Below are 23,331 nucleotides of genomic sequence, written 5' to 3' on the forward strand. Positions count from 1 at the left end.
TAATAGAAATTTCAATATATTATTTATTTAATTATTATTTTCTTATTCATATATTTACTCCTGTACTTATTTATTGACTGGAATATTGCTCTTAATGGGGGCTATTATTTGGAGTTTTGTTTAGTATTCTATATCAGAATCAGTGTACTGCTGTAGTTTGAGGGATTTTAGCATAACTGAACTTTGATGTTTCCATGTTGAATGGCTTATATTAAGGTGGTATGCACCTTGGAAGTGAAAGACTAAATTTTTTGCTTAAACTTTCGTTATTGAAACATTCAGCCATTCTCTTACTAAATCAAGAATAAAAATCAGTGGTCACTGTGCAAATTTTGGTACTAGAGAAACAATAACCCAAGTTTTACTGATATTTAAATTCAAAGTGGCCGCCATATCTGTGTTAACTCTATGGAGAAAAAATAAAATTGGCTGGTAAAAAATTTTCTTACACCAAGAGCTTTAAAATGAACCCCCACAAGAGGTATAGCAGAAAAGAATTGTAAAAGTTTGAGAGTCCGAATATCTGTCCCCGAGGCGCTTTCTACCTTAAATCATCAACAGAACAGACAGTCTTTTTACCAGTGACACAGAGATTGTTTCATTATTCTTGTTAGAGTACATAATTTCTAAAAACCGCCTCATAGTGAATATTGAAAATAAATTCTCAAAGAGTAGAAAAAGTGAATGTCATTGAACAAGATTTGCAGAGCTTTCCATGTACTGTGAAAATCCTTACAATGCAACCAGAAAAAGTTCATCATGATTGAAAATTGTCAAATTAAATTTACAGAAAGAAAGCTGTGGCTAAATAACTTTACCGCACACTCAAAATTTCATTTTTTGATGTGTGTGAGAATTTTGGATACATGTAGCTTACTGAACCATCCCAAATTGACTAATTTGCAGAAATCCTCATTTGAGCATGTAGTCAAATTTTCATTTGGCAAAATTAAAATTTCATCTCTAAAAAAATTGTGGTGGCCAAATTAACCCTTTGAGTGCTGTAAAATTTAGTGCAACATTTGCCATTTTTATAATTTTTCCTATCATTTTCTTGATAATTCCTGGCCAAAATCGACATCACTTTTTATTGTCTACAGTTTTTTATAAAAAATTTTGGGGAAAATCTGAAAAATGGTTTGAATTTATTATACAGAGGCGACAAAATATAACGTCGGCACTGAAATGGGGTTATTAAATAGAGAGATTGAATTGTTTATTATTCACCATGAATATATCAAGCTTGTGTGGAAAGTGATAAAACTTAGTTTGTGTCATTGCTGGATATCCAAAAGCATTCATCCTGTGGTGTACATGTTATCTCAGTAATTGCAGAGTTTCACTGGCAATAGCAATTATTGCAATGGTCTGTTAATTTACTGAACAATCAGTCCGTTCATATATAGTGGTCATATAATCACAGCTGTTGCTCTGGGTCTTATGGAAGTGAATGCTCATTGATTGTCTGTTACTGACAGTTTGAGATGACAACATGCCAATATCCTTCATTTGCCACCTGAAGAAATTTTTTTGAAGGCTGTATCATTCAGTTGAATTAATAGACATTGGGAAAGTCCCAGTTTGAGTCGGTGGTCAAATTGATAAGGGTAAATAAAATTATGTTTTGAGAAAAAAATAGGGTGGTCGCATTAAAAGAGTGGTTGAATTGATAGGGTTTTTACGGTAAATATACCTAACCGAGCCTTAGATAAAGTGAAAAGTTTTATAAAAAATTACACATTTCAGATCCCTGTGAAAATTTTCACCTGGCACAAGTAATTTGACAATTTAATATGATAAACATCAAGAATGTAAATTGTAATAAATAATAAGTGATAGCTTTTGTCAAAATACTTCAACAACCAGCAAATATATCTGACAAGAAAAGAATGTAAAATATTTTTCAGGTATATCAGCTGTATCGGGTTGATATTCAGGTTTTGAAGTACATATAAATGAATACACACCTACAAAGCAAATACAATATAGAATTTTACTTCTGTAGAAAGCCATGCTCTGTGCATATTTCATGATGTCAATATTTTGATAGAGATTAGTGTTACAACAGATGGGCACTGTTTGATTTCACTTCTGAATACTGAGATTGTTGTATCGTGAATGATTGCTTCACTTTTATGGATTCTAGAATTGTACGATGCAATCTCAATGAATCATTACAAGATTTGTCTGTGACATTATCATCTAGGACTATTGTACAAACCAATGCACCTGATGATAGTATGAATTTGGATGATTTAGCCAGGACACAGTACTACTCTGATTACATTGATGATGACAATCAGGCTTACTTGCAGATTCAGCACAGTCATACAACTGTCTTCTGTACACTGGTCTAAGCATACTAATTTTCCCCACTGCATGAAGAAAGACCAAATGAGTGGTTTTTCATAAAACTGCCTTCCCAACAAACATTGACAGTCCTTGTTAACTGCCACAATGAGCAAGGCATCTTGGGATATTTTGCAGCGTTGTCATATCATGCAAAATTTACCAATGAACAGCCACATACAAAACTGAGTATCTTATAAATTTGCGTGATTTCATTGTAGCAATGATATAGATTACTTTTAATGACGAAAAATTGCAGAACTTTTAGAAATAATAATAATGGCTAATTCATATGTCCATGAATTTAAACTGAAGTAAAAGTTTTTCTGCTCTATATATGCATTCATTCTTTTCAAAGGCATCATCCGATATGAACCAAACAGTGTTGTATGCTAAGTGAATATGAAAATCTACAAAGTAGTGCATTTTTTAGTTTATTAGGTCAACAATTGAAAAAAGGACTTTAATGAATTATTAAACCAGATACACATTTAAGAGGGTTAGATATTGTGTTCTCTGAGGTCTTAGAGCCCTGTGGGTGTGGCACATCCTTCTAAATTTGTAACAAGCTCATTAATAATTCCAAAACGATATGTACATATAGGTCAGCTTGACATGTCAGTTTCACAGGTGTATACATGTATGAACACCTCTGAAAGAGATTTTTTTCGTCATGCCAATGATGACATCATCAGTTCTGACATAATACACCTGCAAAGCCATCACTCATCAATTTTCATTCAAAACAGTTTCCTCTCAACTCTATAAACTTTCCCCATGCACTGCGACATTACAAAATGTTGTTCAAAAAGAAATCCGGTCAAGGTCAAGAACCAGAAATGGATGTTGTCATGACTCAAGGGTTTAATGATAATGTCAGCTGTATTGTAAATCTATTCAGATAATAAGATTAAATTGACATGATGATGATAAAGCTGAAAGCAGTTTGAATCTTTTGACCTCATATTAATCTGCACACTGACGATTTCATCTTTGAATTTTAAACCAGAACATAAGACTGACATAGATAAATTGGTTTCATGTCATTGCAACCATTGTTCGAATTATCCAATAGATTCCATACATTTATATTTCATATACGCTGTTTACGTTTTTTATTGAAGCCGTGGTACATTGGGACATTCAATTTAGACAACTCATTAAAATATTGATCCATTTTCAGTAATGCAGCATTGCTAACATCATCAATTTGCTAGGTTTTGCACATGCAGTCACTCTAATGTTTACATTTACAAATGAAACCAGTAACTGGTACCAGTGAGGGAATTGAACACATCACTTCGGTACCTGTATACTTGTTTTAATTAGCATGAAAATTTAATGAGGCATGAAAAGTGTTTTTCTGACATAAAAATCAATGACAAAGTAGTTAATCTCATTGGATTTTTAGAGAAATTATCATTAACATCATCCACATACACCACATTTTCACCATAGTGTACACAAGTCAATATTCATTTTGCTGTGGATCAAGCAATTATCTCTAGCTTTCTGAAATTGGCTTTTTGCTGAAACAGCATTCATGATGCTATTGTTCTTTAGTTAGCCAAAGATGAATAACATATGCCCTGAATTTGCGTGACCTTTTGACCTAATGCTAAGAGAAGAAAGCATTTTAATTGTTGATTACTCATAATCCTGTGATCCTATTATATCATTTCTCATCAAAATCTTGTTATAATCCATTAAAACTATACCTGCTGAGTTTTAAGGATAAACACATCATCTCAATTTTTTTACTGTTATAAATCTCTTCATGGCAATTGCCATCTTGTCCATTTCATGAGCATCTGACATATGACACAACTTCAAGGATGCTAGTATGCATGTTACTTTCATAAAATAATCTATTCTGTTTTTCAATTTTTAACTTTCATTTGCTACTAATATATTTTAATTTAATTTCTCATTCATGGAACATCAGGAAATTTATTGTCTTGTTAATATAAAAAAGACAACATGAGATATTTGCTAATGTTTTGAAAGATGGCTGTATGCATCATAATTAAGATATGTATCAGTGTGATAATTAAACTGCAGCATATCTTGTTTTCATTCCTATGCTGGCATGCAGTAAAACATCATTAAATTGATCCATTGTAGCTTTTATAGTGAACTGCTGTTTAGAATTGAATAAACTCCACCATCTAAATATTCTTTTTCTTTTTTTCTTTTTACTGGTTCCTGTTTGGTTTTGAGTTTTGAAGTAGGATGGTATTATGTGCTTTGGTTCAATAATATGGTGGCTCTTATCTAAATGATTGTACTGCTACCTATCTATGTCTTGTCATGACTTAACATCAGCTGAAATTTTACATACTGTCAGGATACTGAAGTGTAATGTGCATTTTATTTATTTATTTATTTATTTATTTATTTATTCATAAATTTATTTATTTATTTATTTATTTATTTATTTATTTATACATTATATACATTTATACATTCATAGGCTTACCTTGGCTTTGTGAGAAACTACTAGAAATTGAGTTCAGTAATTGAGTTCAGAAATAAATATCATGTCACAGTTGTTGCTATACTGGCTTTCAGGCATCACTGTGGGAAGTCAGCATGTTAGGATGACATAGAAAAGATTTGTATTTTAAGTTCATTTGTGTGTATCATTCTCAAATGACAGATAGCAAGAGTAGATTCATAAAAGATAATTGTACTAACAGATATATCATATTTGATTCAAAATTTAGATCGAACATGCAATAAAGTTCTCGTAGGAAATGCAGATGATGAGTATTCAAATGAAGTGAAAGTGATCAAATGACATGAAGTGTTTGAATTCACTAGCATTGCATAGAAGAGTTAATAGGGTCAATTTGCCAATCTGTGGCGGATAATTCAACAGATCTGTGGCCAATAATTCAACAGATCTGTGGCCGATAATTCAACAGATCTGTGGCCAATAATTCAACAGATCCAATCAGAAAAAAAGACCCTTGAGATAAAAGGGCCCTCAGTTACTGTACATATAAGTACGTGTAAGTATGGGTGTGTCAGGTGAAATATTCAACGTAGGTGTACTGTGTGAATTAACAACCTTTTTTTTACGATAGTAATCAGGTTTTTACAGTATATAAAGTGTCACACTTTTCTATACAAAAGAAGCTGTACATTTTAAAACAGTAATTTCCATAATAACTTCATTCATTAAAAACTAATACATAATCCAGCTGTAAGAAAAATGAAAATGTATATTGCCCAAGGGCTGTGAGTATATTGTAATGGCACTTATTTCTGTGGAAGTCAAACTCAGATATGTAGCATGTGTAGTAGTGTGGTTTATGTATAGTTCAGTGTTCTCAGGGAAATGAATGCAAATGAACGCAGATCACCATGGTGACAAGATCAGTTAAAGCAGTAATGAGGATGCCAGACTGTTTCCGCTGCCCACTCACTGAAATCACAAGATACCACCAAAGTGTTGCAATTCCTGTGACAAGCAAATCTGGTGTCCTCTCTCGGCCATATTGATGTCAGCAAATTTCTTTGTGCATTCTAGTCAACCTGTAGGTGTATAGTGATATATGGAAAGGGAACTCAGATATAAGTAACAAGGTTTGGATTGTCTTGAATGACGGACTGTCAGACACAATGGAATTACACTTACAAGATGTACTACCGTACTTCATAATCTTGAACCTGAAAAGCAAACAGTTGAAAGCCTAATAGAATAAGTGTTTATTTCCCAGTCAGAGACTTTGCAGTGTCATGGAAGGAGAATCTAATACTCTGTAACAGTGAATGAAAAGTCACCAGTGAATAGAGCAATTGACATTAAAATTACTACCCTGACATGTGTCTTTCAGTGAACAATAATATTATATGAAATGTTTTTTAGTTTTGAAAATATAATCTCATTTTCATGAAAAAGTGACATGTGTCATATACTTCTATTTAACTTGTTCCTTTTTAAATTTCTGTCTTTATTTTTTTAATTAATTGTTTTACGTGTTTTCAGTTTTTCAAATTTCATACAGTAATTTATGGTGAAGTGTTAGTTTGGCTAAATGTTTCTTGCCAAATTATGGGATATTTTAATCTCAAAGGAAACACAGAATACCATCTATTTCATAAAATAATATGTAATTTCTATGCATGGCCAATGTTTAACAACTGCTAAATCCATCCTCATTATTATATTGAAGAATTTGTAATGACGTCCATCAAAAAAGTTAAATTTTTGCAACTGAAGAAATGGTCATAAACAGTGGCCAAGAATATGTTACACTACCCTCAAACTTTCTGTAATTTTGAGATCCACATGTTTAGATACTGCAGTACATTACTTACCATTACTTAGAGTAGTGAAACAGAAAAAAAGATTATTCATTTACTGAAACTACAAAATATTAATTTAGTTTATTTTTCACTGCGCCACAAGTGCATCCTCTTCAATCTCATACTGATCAAATTGTGTAATTCTCTTTTAATTTTGGCAATTTAGAGATTTAGACCTTCAGAGATTTAGATTTAGGGCAAAGTTCAACAACAAAATATTGTTTACAATTCCAATCAAACTATGAAATGTGATATTATCATAATATTTGAATATGATATTAATTACAAGCTACCAGTTACTATCTTTCATTATGTAAATTAACTGAAGCTAAAACTTAATTTCCCATTGTGTAATAATTCAACAGAGAATTAATTAATGCAGCCACAATACAGCATATGTCATGATCAGGTAGATAAAATTGTACATTGATATACCAATTATCAAAATTTGGAGCTGCATTGAATTTTTCAATGACAATTATAATTTTCACCTACATTTTGGTATGTTTTTGTCAAATAGATGGCTTCCTGTATTTGTCCCTATTGTGTTGAAGTAATGGATGATATGACAGCAGTATTTGAGAAAATTTGCTCCTATATAATTGAGCAGATAACATTTCATCCAGAACACGTTTGTTGTGTTAAGTGAAATTGATTGGGACGGCCTACAGCGGTTAAAATATGACGCTACTCAGTGACCTTGCTGTTATAATACCCTTATAGTATTTTAAATTTTGTTTGATAATTTTGTCACAGAATAAATATTAGGACCATTATGTAATCAGTGTTCTCCCCAGAGCAAAGCATAGTGTCCACTACTCTTTAATTTTGGTAAAACAATAAAATTCAATAACATAACAATTCTATTGTTATTGAAATGAGCAGCTATGTCATCAGAAATTCCTGGGGAGAACATCGGCAGTGGAATGGTCATGTTTGTTGAAATAATTATTTTGGTTACATATTGACTACTCTGGTACAAGCACCATTGCTACCAAATTGGTCAACATTTATGACCAAGTTTTCTATATATTTGCATTCAAAGGTTTTACCTAAAACTGATGTTGATTAAATAGTATTTTTATGTTTTTTTAAGCTAATCATTTGCAAAGTCACAAAAGATGTTGCAATTTTTTGATTTAAGTTTTGGAGATTATGTGAGACCTTGGTCTGTGAATTATGCATGGTAAATTCATGTATGTATTAAAAGCTGGTAAAAAACCACTTTTGGTATCATGATCCATTTGTTGTTTTACAAATTGCCTACGTGTCAATTTAATAATATTGTGCAAAAGACTTAAAGACATTTCTGGTGATCCCTGGGATCGCCTTTGTTCTGGTCTATAACAGGTTTATGGAGGTGTGATAGCCTTTTGTTTTCCGTTAAAATTATAATCCTGTTGGTAAATTTTCTGATGAGACAATCTGGCACCGACAAATGCCTTTAAAATTAAAGCAAAGTGTGAAATATTCAATTACAATTTACTTCAAAGGACAATAATGCTGTTGAAAAGTAAGAATTTTGAAATGACATTCATATCACAGATTGGAAGGAGAGAGATGCTGATGTTGATACAGATTTAGGTCAAAGTTCAAATGATTATTACTTTTTGTGCAGTTTTAGGCAGTACACCAGTGATGGAAACTGATAATTTCAGAAAATTTTACCAGCCATATCATACTTTTTTCCCAATGAATGAAATGTGCAAGACAGATTGGTATTCGTTTATGCAAATTTCATTAATGAGCATTGTTTTAGTATTAAAATTTATGCTAATGATTCATTATCCATGTAGCTACCTCACATCTGGCGCTGTACATGTTTTCCCAGTGTCTCCATCTAAAATATAAAACAGACTACATAATTTAAATTTATTCCCATGTCGTGCCTAGTGGTTATTGCGGTTGTTTATTTGAATTCATGACAAAAATTCACTGGTAGTACCAGTAACTGGGAGACATGAAATACTGGTGTGAAAATACTCAACAAGTGAAAAATTACAGCATTTACAGTAAATTATTAACCTGTAGCTGCACATAGATTTGCTTTAGTGTCATATCAATGTTTTCATGAATAAATAGCAATGATGATACTGTACAGGTGTTTAGGTTTTTGGTTTAAGCTGGTTTCAAATTTCGGATTGGGCCTGTCAAAAAATCTGTGCACTGTCATATGAAAGGTCAGGGCAGAGTATTCCGTGTTAATTGTGTTGCCGTAAATGTAATTTGTACTCTGGCAAAAGGAATAATGCATCATTTGTAATACTCACAAGCTGATAACTTTTGGCTGTATTTATAATTTACATTCAATGTTATGGTGATGTATTCTTTGTAATTGAGCTGACATGTACTGTAATTGCATGTTTCATTCTGTGGCGTTACCTCACTGGGACATGTTAGTGCAAATAACAGAGATATTTGTATCCTACAATCCTGGGATTAGATTTAAGATGAGCTGATCATCAGCTATTGTGGATTAATACCACCACAGTCGCGATCCATATACCAGCCTTTGATTAAACAAACAATATTATATATTAAATTTCTGTAACCTTGGTGATTATTAAATGTTATAAATATATGTAACTCCACTGTGCGCAGAAATACTGATAACTGTAACATATATGTCAACTATATCGTACATAACTGATTTATAACTATATTAAGGTAGAACTTGCACCTCAAGGACAGATATTCGGACTCTCAAATTTTATAATTATTTTTATCTACCACTCTAATGAGGGCTCATCTTAAAGCTTTTGGTGCAAGAAAAGTTTTCACCGCATTAGTTTTTTGAAAATCGAAAATTTAATTTTTCCTCATAGAATTAACACAGGTGGCAGCCATTTTGAATTTCAAATGTTGGTAAAAGTTAGGTACTTTGTTTCTCTAGTCCCAAACTTTGCACTTTGACCCCTGATTTTTATTATTCTTGATTTGGTAAGAGAATGGCTAAAAGTTTCATTTGGGAAAGTTTCAAAAATTTGAAGTCTTTCACTTTCAAGTTTTGAGTAAACATTTATTCCTTTCACTTTCGAGATGCATTCAACCTTAAACACTGAACAGTTTCATGATAAGGATGCTCTTCTAGTATTAGAATTTCAAGATCTTTGAATCGCTTGGTTTGACCGTGTATCATTTGTTCTTTTTCAGATACTGTATGTCCCTGGAGAGATTCATCAACAGCGCCACCATACAGCTCTTTGTCATTCTATTTGCAGTACTTATTTGCCTCATAGCAACCACAGAATTACTTCTTGCCTATCACTGCTTCAACACAGGTCAGTCAATAACCCCCACCCCCACCTCAGCATCCTTTGTTATTTAGACCTTGTGCAATATAACAACTGCTTTTGACAGTGACTGTGTTATTGTAACTATTTTTATCGATCCATGGACTTTATGGTGAATGGTACCATCTTAATGTCCAAAGACCCATACAGTCTGAGGTCTGTGTTGTACCTTTGTCATTCAAATCTACATTCTTACAAGGTCATATGATAATAAACATGGTCAAGTTCAGCAAAGACCGGGCTGGCCTTCAGGACTCCATTCTCATTCTTAGGGCCTCACAATGGTGACTGCGTCCCCTGCTCAATACCACTTGGTCAACTGTTTACTCTCTGTTGAAATTTTTATCAATTAAATCAATTTCCACTTCATAGATATATATCTGTTAAATAATAACTGCAACCTTAAAGAAAGCTGCAGAGTTTAAGGGGGCGCTGCACCCAAAACAGCGTATTTTGCTCAAAATCACTTTTTTGCAAATAATCATTCAATTATAATTAATTTGTTAACCCAAGATTAAAATATTGCTTGGGTTCATCTTTTAGCTTGTCAAGCAGTCGTCAGTTGCGTGATAAAGAAGTGTTAATTTATGCAAATGTATGCAAATCACCCGGTTTTTAAGCTTGTTTCACAATTTTGTTAATCATATTTTTTATCACTTTTTTGAGTGTTAGTCTTTCAATACATGGCATTTTAGAATGAGGATAGATAATGCAAAATAAAATAGTCGTTTTTTTTCTACATATACTCTTGTTTCACATGAAATATTACATTTCAGAAAATAGTATCAATTGTTTTTACTTAAACTAAGTTTTTTCATTAATACCAAAATTGAGGTTTTTACCCAAAATATGCAATGCCTTCATCCTTCAGGTAAACTATTGCTCTCATACTAAACTTTAGAGTCTCTGCTTTTTGAAAATATATAGTATGAGGGGGTTTCCTTGTCACCTATGATGAGAAATATTGCTTTGAAAAAAACTTTGTTAGCAACATGCAGCTCCACCTTCATTTGAATGTAAAGAAAGATGTTTTGACATTTTCGTCTCTTTATAATAAAAGTTCTGGTATCACAATTTATTCCGTTTTTGTCAAAGAAGAATTTTAATAAAAGCTCCGTGTTGAGCTTATGACATCTTCATAAATTATGACAAATTGAAGTGTGTCAATAATGTGTTCTTTTCAAACAGTAGACATCCAGATTCATACATTCATATATAGGTGACACACGGAATCCAATGGAATTTGAGGAAAATAGTTTTGATCTATAAGTTCATCAAAAATATCAAGTATGACTGTCAACTGAATTCAGTCTTAATATTATAAAGATATTACTATAAGAAAAACTATTGAAAGTTTCCTTTACATGTGAAATACCATAAACAGATACTTGCAGAGCTTTGAAATTAAATTGCAAAGAATATGTTTTTCAATTTTTTTGGACAAGTTTGAAACAACTGTTGCCATTCCAGCATAGCACCATGCAGAGATGACAGAAGTCAACCTCTGATCGGTTGATCAATGTTGTAAAACCTAAAACTCACTTTGATTGGTCAGTTTAAAACTTTATCAATTGCTTATTGTCACCTGAAAAAGAAAAGATTTTATCATATAATAAGTCTAATTATACCAGTTAACATATTTTTTTCAAATGTCTGTCCTGCAAATGAAGCCTGGAAATTTCAGCTTTCTTTGAAATTCCAGATGTACGATCATTGAACTGTATATGTTCTATTTGAAATCTTTAGTAATCCAATAATCCAAGGGCAATGGACGATAATCACCAATTATGGTTGTAACATAGATCAATCAGGTTGACAGAAATGCTCATTATAATTTACATGTGAAGTAAAGTCTTTGAAATCATCAACCTTAATTTATATCCTCCACAGAAAAAAAACTGCGGCACTGGAGTTCAGATACCTCTCCCGCATTGAATTGTCAAATTTTATGAAGTCCCTTGAGTCAAGTTTAAGTTTCCTTCTTTCTAGTTTCTCCTTTTTGACTGCCGGTAGTGTCTAAAAACCAGATAATACATGTTTCAGCTTGCTTTTCGCTTCAAATTCTTTAGTTGACACCGGTTCCCGTGGGTGTCAAAGAAACACCATGGTTCACTTGTATGAGTATGGTGTCATAGGTGCATGTGTACGTCTCATCGGGTGCAATGTACAATATAATGTGCCTGAAGATAGAAAAACAACAAGGCAAGATTACAAATGTACTTTGTTATCTATTTCACAGGTTCTGGAAACACTGAGGAAATACTGAAGATAGTGTTCCATTACATAAGTTTCATTATTTTACTTGTCTTTCTAGCAGAGGTATGTCAATTGTTTTGGCTTCAAGTGAGAAACGAACTATAAAAAGAAAATTTATAATTTGTTGTTGAATGACAGCGATGAAAACATTGTGTGTCTGGTTTGTGGACTGAATGTAAAATATGAAATGACTAAGTGATATGTGACCATGAATTTATGGTTAGTTAGTGTGTTCTTTACAGAGAATTTGAAATGAACAATCAACACTTGCAAAACATGTGATATGAATATTGACAGATTGTCAAATTCTGTCTTCAAAAATTTTGTATATAAAAACACCAGTTTAATTAAGCCGTCATTTCATACCAGAAATTGCTCCATTTCTTAATGTTTTACAAAATTATGATGAAACCAGTTATTTTTTCTCTCTGTGATAATGTCCTGTTCTCACTTTATGTGTCACTAATGTAATGAAATTAGACAATAATGATATTGTAATGATGATGAAAGCAAAAAGTATACAACTTTACTGTATATGATTTTAGCCTATTCCTTTTATAGTAGACAACTTTAAAAGATTTTGATCAAAAGCATGTAAATTCTCGTCACCATTTAGATCACATGTAATATTGCTCTCCAACATATAAATGCAAACTAGTTGCGGTGACCGACACACTCCACCGTCAACCATCGTTGAAAGAACGCTTCATGGCTGATTTCACCTGCCAAACAAGCCACAAAGAAAAGAATTCCACAAGAAATCATTTTGACTCTTGTCCGAAAAACCAACAAATTATCAGTCACGAGAGACACTTTCACAAGAGCAAACCCCTTGACAGTCGATTACTGTCAAGTCAGCAACACACTCTTCAAGGACTTCAATCAGCATACCCACTATCAGACTTTACTTCAAAGCATTTTCTTGGGCAAATATTTTCCTTATTTTTTTTGTCTCCCCTTTTCTTCTTCCCCTCCTTTCAGGTTCTCCTTAGAGTATGTGCAATGGGTGTACACTATTTTCACCAGCCGTTAGAGGTAAGACAGACGGCACTGTTTTCTTTGTGCATTCCAGCTTTGTGGCTTTGAGTTTCGGAAAAACATGCTTGGTGCCCAGGAATTCTTTCTCCTGGCTTTTGTTTGGAGCAATACCTTTTGCTGCTTTGGCTGGTCCACCAATAAGACCTTGTCAAAACAAAACTTGGCTGGTATGTTTTCTTTTTCAGCAATGAATGGCCTGGCCCATGAGATAAAGTGACTATTTTTATTGAGCCCCTTTGTGAACATTTCACAGTCAATGTTTCAACAAAAAGTCAAATTTTCTCTTTCAATGTGTGAGGTCTACAAAGTGAGTTCTAGTATTCTGTTGTCTTCGTACATGATTCAAATAACCTTTTTTTCTTGATTTTTATGGTTACCAAAAATTTAAAAGTTGATAAGTTTCAAAATCATGATGTTCACTTTCAAAAACTAATCTGAATCCAATTCTAATGGTGTTTTCATTGTGAACATAAAACTTAAAGGAAATACCTAGAGTTCAAGAAAATTACAAAGCTTATTACTTTAAATTCAAATTAATATGCCAGAATCAATAGAAATATATACTGCTGCCACTCTATCTGCTTTGAATTTATCAGTGTCACTGTGTTAGCACATGTATTTGCATAGGGGTAGAGTGTGCCTTAGAGACAGCTATTGAGACGCTCAAATTTTTCTGATACTTTTCTGATCTACCACTGTATGGTGGCTCATTTTAAAGCTCTTTGAGTATATAATAGTTTCACTGTCTAAATTTTTTAAAAATCAAAAATTTTATTTTTCTGAATAGAGGTAACACAGGGTAGCAGCCATTTTGAATTTCAAAATATCGGTAAATCTTTGGTAATTTGTTTCTCTGGTACCAAAATTTGCATCGTGACTCCTAATTTTTATTCTTGATTTTGAAAGTGAATGGTTGAAAGTTTGCTTGAGAAAAGTTTTAAGCAAAAGTTTAAGTCTTTCATTTTCTAGAGGCATACTACCTTAAAATCACCCTTGGACATGTTTGAGGTAGTACAATCAACAGTCCATTATTGATAACATAAATTACAAGCAAAAAAGTGATTATTAATGGAATAATCAGGATGTTAGAAGGTCTTTATGAAATTATAGAATACATCACATCATGACCAATAAAACAATTTTATGTTTTTAAAAACTAGATAAAGAGATGTCTTACAACTACTGACTGATGTATTGAATATTGCCATAGTGTTTATTGTAAAACTTTCAAAGAGAGGGAGAGTTTGAGGGAGAACCCGTGGAATTTCTTCAGACCATATTAAAAAGATTTCTTCTACAATCTTTTGAATGACACATTGAATTTTCAATACTGTCACTTTAAACACATCGCTTTATTAACTGACAAGTAATTTATAAGATACAGATATAATTTCGTTTTCACAGACTCTGCACTGTTTCAGCAATTCTACACACAATGTAGGCCTCGGTGAACTAACAATAGCAACAGGGCTGTTACTCTCAATCATGCATGTAACCTAACCTTTCAACTCTGACCCCTGACCTTCATATGTGTGTACATTAGCATTTCAGTGTTTTTAGGTTTTTTGGCAAATGACAGAAAACACTGGACAGCTTCCTTATTAACCTAATGGACTTATCAACGATACTACTGTATTTGAATTGGGACATATCTTGATGCATTTATTTTTTAATTCATGTTTGTCAACTATCTGTGAATAACACGCATGCAAACAGTTTTGTGAGTAAAATAAGAAAATGTAGTTTACAAAATGCAAAGAGACAACAAATATACCACAGAATACATCAAGAGTTACAACTAATGCTGCTAGCTCTAATGCCATTAAGAAATGGGGAGCTATCAATTCTTTTGCAAACTATTTATTGGACATTGGATGATGGTGTAAAATTTGATGGTGTACTGAACCTGAAACATACATAATTTAGCAATTTAATTCATACTGGTCATTAATACAGTCCATGGCTAATAATACTAACAGGTTCATCCAACCGTAACACAGTCATGATGTATTGTTTCCATATTTGCTTTCCGTTTTCTTTTCTTCTTTGTCTTCAGGTGTTTGACGGTTTTGTTGTTTTAGTAGCATTTACATTGGACCTGTCATTGTGGCTAGCCCCAGTGGATCATCCAGCAATCCACGCCACAAATTTTATCATTATCTTCAGACTTTGTAGAGTACGGCTAATCATTAAAAGTAAGTACATACAAACATTAATTCCTCATCTGAAAATTACCTAGTTGTTTATTGCTGTTATTTTTTTTTCAGATATATGGGTGTATATGGTATTCTGTTCGATTAACGTAGTAAAAGTGGTCCATTGAAAAAAAATGAAAATGAAAATTGTACAACATCTTGAGTTTAGATTTTGTTGCATGCATCACTAGTATGTAACATACATGTATTTTCACCCACTGAAAACGTGTGTGCAATATCCATAATATTGTGATCTCATAACAGGTACGTTTAAATCATGCCACAAGGTTAGATAATGAGAAATAAAGCATGTAGGCAATCTTGCATGAATGTTAGGTTGAAATTGTTTGAGCCTAATTTTTTCAATAATAACAGTTAAGAGTTAAGTTCAAACCTAGTGGCTTACAGATAATATCGGTACAATAATGATGTAGAATTTGATAATCAAAGTGGAAAAATTTTGTTTGTTTGTATCCACTTTTGAAATGTAAGAATTGAGTAAAAAATAGACAAACCTCTAAAATCAAATTGCATTTTTTTTCCATTTTCTCCCAAAATACAGTGTTTTTTACAACATCTGTTGTACTTTGCCCTTCACTGTACATAGCATTTACCAGTGTGTGCATATTTGCAAACAGAGAAAAACGCATGTAAGCTATACGTAAACACATACACAGAACTATCTTTTCCATATAAAATTGCAGGCTACTTTGACAAAAGTTATCCCAAGCTTCAACTCGACCTATTTCAAAGAATTTCAATCTGCAAGTGTCAACCACAAATATCAACATTTGATAGTTTCTTTTACAACAAAATTGTGAACTTATTTGACATTAACCCTTTGACTTGGCACTATATGGTAAAATTGCCGTACCAAAACATACTGTGAACACCTGAAGCATCTCCCCAGAATTTACCAACAGTCAAGGTACAAATATAAGGTTAATATCCATAATTGCACTGGAAATGTTCCATATTCGAGGTAGGCAAGGGTATAATAACTAAGTACAACTATCCTACCTATGGCCCAGGTTACGTTTTTCTGTTCAAAAATGGTACAAGCATCATTTTAGCCACGCTATATGATCATTACAGTGTGCCTATTTTATTGTTTGTTTGTTATTCTGCAGATACAGGATGTTCCTAGCATTATGAGTTTGAAATTCAGTCTGATAACTTGACATAATTGCTCCTTTGACATCTGATGTTGAAAGTGACATTAATCCATGTTGCTATGGTGATGAGGGCCACCTAGCACTATAAAATGACAGTGTACTTGATATTATCACAACATTGCATTAAACTAACTTTTGTTTTCTTGCTTTTTTTGTTATTTTTTTTACAATAGTGGTATCTCAATGCCATGTCAGTGTCTTATACTACAATTTTTGAATCTTTTAAACAATAAGGAATCTGAAACACGGGGTAAATGGCAAACAATATCCAACATGAATTTCCCAAATCATGAAGGTGGTATATGCATAATATGGACTCTAAAAAGCTTGATTGCTCAACATTTTTACAAACCAATTATGTAAAAAAATCATAATACTGGTTAGTGTCCACACACACTGTGCATAATAGAATTTTCAAATTTCCAAAATTGGTTTTGAAATACCAAAATGACCTTGACCTTCTATCAAATGCATCATTCATTCAGAAACTCAGAATATAGTCATTATAGTCAAAGCTTACACAGCCTTTGTGTGACGGAAAAAGAGCATTTCAATGAATTGAAGCAATTTCTTTCTCATTTTTATCAAGAATCTAGATTAAGACAAACAGATATTGTATCTGAAAATATTTGATGAAATTTCTTATAATTTTAGCATAACTTTGGTAAATTTTACTCTTAAGAAGTATTTATTGTAACCAGACAAATTCAGTTCCTTACTTTATTTTGTGGGTTCAATTTACACAATGTTATTTATCATGACAAATCTTGAAATATTGAATGATTTATTTATAATCAATGTTAAGGAACACTTTGTGACAGGTTTGGTTTTCATAGATCTTTACACAATCAATGATTCCATATGTTGAACATTTTCAACCTGTTCACCCCTATACCCTGTAAGCAGATCCACATTTTCAACCTGTTCACCCCTATACCCTGTAAGCAGATCCACATTTTCAACCTGTTCACCCCTATACCCTGTAAGCAGATGATCATTTTCAACCTGTTCACCCCTATACCCTGTAAGCAGATCCATAATCACCATTGATAACAATAGGTTTGGGCCAAACCATAGAGGTTAAAGGGTTAGATTTGTTCTAATTTTTTTTATCATTTATATTCCAATTTTCTTTCAGGGATAACTGACAAGGTTAAAGCTGATGCAGCCATTGACATTGAACTAGAAAAGAGTGGACGTCACAAAGCAGAAACCAATGTGACCAAACTCCAGCGGCAGTGTGACCAACACAGTGTGAGTCACAAAGTTTTCGTCTCTTTTGTTAACTTTTTAAACAGGAGAAAAAATTTACTAGTTTGAAACTCCCAGTACTCATAAAAAATATCCATAGTGAAACAAATAATTTCCAAAAAGTTTAACTGGTAAATATCAGATGTTTATGATATTGACCAAAGTTTTCTTTGAACATCGGTGTTTGCATTAAAACACACATATCACAAATTGGTTTATCTTTTCAAAAAAAGATGGTTTGCATTGAGGCAGTATGCACCTCAAAAGTGAGCACTGCACCCAACACAGTGTATTTTGCTCAAAAATCACTTTTTCGCAAATATTTATTCGATTTCAATTAAGATGTTAAGGTGTTGGAAAGGCTATTTTTGCACCAATTCTTTTCTCAGAGTTAATGTCAAGTTTCAAGTGTTAGAATCAAGATATTTAGTTCAAATTTTCAGGATATCTCCCTTAGTTAATACTTTCTCCAAAGAATATGAAAATTGTATATTTGCAGCCATGATTTTGAAATATGACACCAGTAAATATTAAAATTTAATTTTTCAATTTTTTTTACATATTTGAATTTTATAATATTGGATAGTATTAATATTACCAAATTAGTTATAAATATGTCGACACTATTTATTGTAAGATTTGTATGGCAGGATTTGTAAATAAAATTTGTTTTTATGATTTTACATGGGTTTACATATCAAAAAATTATTAAAATTCTTTCAAATTTCAAAATGTAATTTTCAAAAAGTACTTCAAATACAGGAAAATTGTGCCATACAAATCTTATCTGTAACCTTGTTAGGGACCGTCTCAGATTGTCGCAGAAGTTCAAAAAGCGAAATTTGTTCATTTAGGGGGGGAGGGGGTTTGACCTCCATTCAATTAGTGAACTTCACTTCGCACTTTTATTTTGTGACCACAAGTTTTCGTATGTTTATGCACACTCGTGCCAACAACTTTGTAGCTGTTTCCATCTCGTTCGTTCCCCAAACACAATTTACCGATAGTAACATTGTATCCTATAAAACCTTTCATTCATCAAATCATTCAAAGACAAAAAGTATCATTAGACTGATATAACCGAAGCCCAAATTCGCTGTAAGGAATCAAAGCAAGTGTCTGCGACAACCAATCAAACAGTCAATGCATACTGGAACGGCCAGAACTGGACAGGGTTTCCTATAACAAATGAGGGATATCCGTATATGGGTAAATCGCCTGAACCGTATGACGATTACTCGGATGTTACTGCATTTGCAAGTGCTGGCATTAGGGCATTGCAGACCAAGCCTCGGTTTGTAATGTGGCAAGGGAAATACGTCTTTAGTAGCAAAATGCAACATTGTACTCTCAGGCAGACATGAACATTTTTGAAATTTCGTTTAGGGGGAGGGGGAGGGGGTTTTGATCTAAACGAAGAAATTTCGTTTCTTGAACTTCTGCGACAACCTGAGACAGTCCCTTAATAGGCTGTAAAAATTCCATGTCAATATCTCATTTCAAAGGTTGGATTAAATTGGTTTACAATTATGTAGGAAAACTGTTATTCTGTCAAAATGTTGAAAACAAGCCATATTTGCACCCCCTCTTTGAAGTCACAGAGCAGCTGTTTTGGTTAATCTCACTTTTGACACCTCTTGACACTCAAAGAATCTAAAAATGCATTTACAATAGCAGTTACTCACTCTGAATGCAAGCACCGCCTTGTCAAACTTTCCTGAAAAACAGCAAATAATGACTTTCCCTTTTCAAACATTTTATTAAAAGCTAGGGGACCTCTACCATAGTTAATACACTAAGGACTCCCCAACTTCTTCTTATTTGGTCAGTTTTTCAGAAGTTTCAACAGGCTATAACTCTGCAATGCCTTTGTGCCCAAATGTCTAGTTTTTTTTATTCCACAGAGAATGTTGACTACTTTTATATTTCAATAGTTTTATTGAAGTTTATAACTGACGCTCTAGCCTTTCCAACCACCTTAACCCAAGATTAAAATATTGGTTGGGTTCACGTTTTAGCTTGTCAAACCGTTGTAAGTTTTCTGATACAGAAGTGTTAATTTATGCAAATGTATGCAAATCACCCAATTTTCTGGCTTCTAATTCCTCCCAGTTTCCAAGAATTTAACTTCACTCTGTCTGGGTCAAATTTTCTGAAATTTTCACATTATGCTACATAACAAAGCAAATATTTTGTTTGGCAATAAAGTTCTTGCATTTTGAAGAAGAGGCATTTTAATTTTGCTAATCATGATTTTAATCACTTTTTTGACTGTCTGTCTTTCAACCCTTGCCATTTTAGAATGAGGATAGATAATGCCAAATAAAATAGTCGTTTTTTTCTACATATACTCTTATTTCAAGTGAAATATTATATTTCTGAAAATAGTTTCAAGTTTTTGACTTACATTACTTTTCATCATTAATACCAAAATCGAGGTTTTTTTCCCCAAATATACATCCACTTCATCCTTTGAATAAACTACTGCTACAATTCTAAACTTCAGAGTCTCTGCTTTTTGAAAATATATGGTATGAGGGAGTTTTCTTGTCATCTTTGATGAGAAATATTGCTTTGAAAAAAACTGTGTTTGCAACATGCAGCTCCACCTTAAACTTTTGCTCAAACATTCCTCAATGAAACTTCCAACCATTCTTTTAGCAAATCAAAGGTAAAACTAAAAACTAAGACGTTGAAAAGTTTTGTTACACCAACAACTTTAAAATGAGCCCCCCCCCCCCCCAAATGAGTGGTTAACCAGAAAAATACTGGAAAAATTTGAGATCCAAAATATCTGTCCCTTGGGCACATTCTGCCTCAAAGTGAACTGATTTTTCAAAAACCCCAACACAGTATCATATCAGTTTCAAACAAACTAGAGAAGCAGAGAGTGGAATTTGTACACCAGAAAAAGACCTCACATTGTAAAATGTACTTCAGAACTATGGTAGCATTGGCAGGTCTGGGCATGACATATGAAGTTTATGAAATTTAAACAAACATCTACCAGAATTGAGTTTCACCTGTTCACCACCGTGGTTTGGCCCAAAGTCATTGTTATCAATAGTGAATATGGACCAGTTTACAGGGAATTAGGGATGAACAGAGAACACACGTCTCAGCAGAAAGAGGCAGTTTTGTTTTAAACGGGCATTAAAAATATTTAGTTCCATCAATTGTAAATGGAAAATTATTTCCTATCAGGCGGAATATCAGACCAGCTCATTTCAACAACTATTGTTCAGATATCAGAATAAATAACTATTCTTGTTGAATGAAATCTGTTTATATTGTATGTATACAATATGACACCTGTTGATTTGGAGGGTAGATGTTTCTACCCAGATGTACCATGTGAATGTTTTCATGCAGGATGTGTATCAAGCATGGTGTCATTCTTTGCCGATTATGGTTAGGAAAACATTCACTATATTCATAAATCCAACTGCCAATTTCCATATCTATATCACAGATAATTTTTTACCAATGGTATCACTGCACAATAAATTAGAACCACAACTCTGACTAACAACCACAGGGTGTGAAAAATCAGGAATATTACCCACAGAGTATGGTATTATGTAAGGGACCATAGCCATCAGTAAATTTATAATCTTTTCATGTAATGTGATGATTTGATACGCAAAATACACAGTTATTTATTTATTTTCAATGGAAAATAAAAATTGTGATCTATTTGTATGTTGTTTTGTAATCAAACAGTTTATGCCACTGATTACACCACGCTATAATTTGATCTTGTCTTTCTCCCTGAACAACAGAAGGAAATTTCATTTCTGAAGGATTTGCTTCGTCAACACAACATTGACTCACTTCAAATGAATGGAGCAGTTTCAACCAGCAGCACAAATAATACAGGTACAGTCACCTTTGAACCTGAACTCTGACCTTTTAACTCACCATGCATTCCTTTCTGTTGCTGGTATTAGCATCATCATTATGAAAAAAGCAATCAATTTGCTCTCTGTACCATAAAAATATGGTAACTGATTAATATAAAGCATACATTTGAATTGGATACTCTGTGATAATTAAGAATTATATATTGCTGACACGAGAGGGCGCTGTTTCAAGTTTTTGAAGTAGATCTAAGGGTGGGTTTGTCTGCTATCAGGGTTTCACTTTAAAATGAACAAATTTAAACTTTTCAACAGGAAAAGAAAAACTGGCCTAAGCTAGACAGAAACAGCAAACAATTCAGTGTATTTTCAGTAAAATAAATATAATGGAAGAACTACCGTGGCCGAAAACGACACAGACCCTCTTCAGTTTGTAATTGCGTCGTTCTGTTAGAGCTGCGTCGTTCTGTTTTGACCTGCGCTCTTCAGTTTGTAATTGCGTCGTTCTGTTTGAGCTGCGTCGTTCTGTTTTGATCTGCGCTCTTCAGTTTGTAAATTGCGTCGTTCTGTTTGAGCTGCGTCGTTCTGTTTTGACCTGCGCTCTTCAGTTTGTAATTGCGTCGTTCTGTTAGAGCTGCGTCGTTCTGTTTTGACCTGCGCTCTTCAGTTTGTAATTGCGTCGTTCTGTTTGAGCTGCGTCGTTCTGTTTTGACCTGCGCTCTTCAGTTTGTAATTGTGTCGTACTGTTTGAACTGCATCGTTCTGTTTGATCGTCGCTCTTCAGTTTGTTTTGTTGTAATAAAGGGAAAGCAACTCCACACATCGTTCATATCTGAGTTGTTTGCATTTTGTGTATGATATTGTGTATATTGTGAGTGTGTATAATGTTTGATTGTTTTATGTGAGTATTGTTAGCCATGGCGAATGTAATAAAGGGAAAGCAACTCACATCGTTCATATGTGAATTCTTTGCGTTTTGTGTATGATTCTATGTGTGTGTATATCATGTTTAGCTGTTTTATGTAAAGGGTTGATTAGCCATGGCGAGACGTACCCGTAATTTACGTGTCTTGCTGTTAACCAACATTGGAGCGGAGAGACTATAGCGTTACACTGCGATCCTTTGAAGCTACGTTTCGAAAACAGAGTTTTCTTCATCAGTCACTTAAAATTCATTTTTGATTGGTGAGACATGTTGAATGATTGATTGATTTTATGTGTTAATATGTTATTCCACTGAAGTTTGTTGTTCAATTACGGAAGCTATGTCTACGGTTTGGTCTTGTTGTGTTTGTGTATGCTCATGTGAATCGGAGTGCCATCTATTGTAGCTTTTGTGAAGTCTGGCATTTATAAGTGTATCGCATACTTCTGTTCCTTCTGTATGCGATTATTGGTTGCTCGAAGGTTTGCAGCATGAAAAAAATATTTGGGACAAGATTTCACTGACGTTCTTGATCCAAAGCTTAAATAGTATAAAATCATGGACTTTTGTATAAAATACAGCAAAAACGGGCTAAGTGTCAAAGACACAAGGAAAAAAAGCTGGAGCAACAAAAAAGGACCTCGAAATTAAGAAGAACATAGAATCATACACAAA

The 23,331-nt window shown here is 33.2% G+C and overlaps 1 protein-coding gene across 2 annotated transcripts in view; it reads left to right on the forward strand.

The window, feature by feature from the left end:
• LOC139121095 (voltage-gated hydrogen channel 1-like) overlaps positions 1-23,331 on the forward strand; it is a 41,773-nt gene that overhangs the window by 9,964 nt on the left and 8,478 nt on the right. For both annotated transcript variants that reach the window (XM_070685719.1, XM_070685720.1), the window contains exons 3-8: positions 9,817-9,944; positions 12,196-12,275; positions 13,194-13,247; positions 15,307-15,445; positions 17,759-17,874; positions 21,654-21,750. In XM_070685719.1, the coding sequence (XP_070541820.1) occupies positions 9,817-9,944; positions 12,196-12,275; positions 13,194-13,247; positions 15,307-15,445; positions 17,759-17,874; positions 21,654-21,750 (614 nt within the window). The remainder of the gene's footprint in view (positions 1-9,816; positions 9,945-12,195; positions 12,276-13,193; positions 13,248-15,306; positions 15,446-17,758; positions 17,875-21,653; positions 21,751-23,331) is intronic.

Source organism: Ptychodera flava, chromosome 21 (genome assembly GCF_041260155.1).
Source record: "Ptychodera flava strain L36383 chromosome 21, AS_Pfla_20210202, whole genome shotgun sequence".
Classification (NCBI taxonomy): domain Eukaryota; kingdom Metazoa; phylum Hemichordata; class Enteropneusta; family Ptychoderidae; genus Ptychodera; species Ptychodera flava.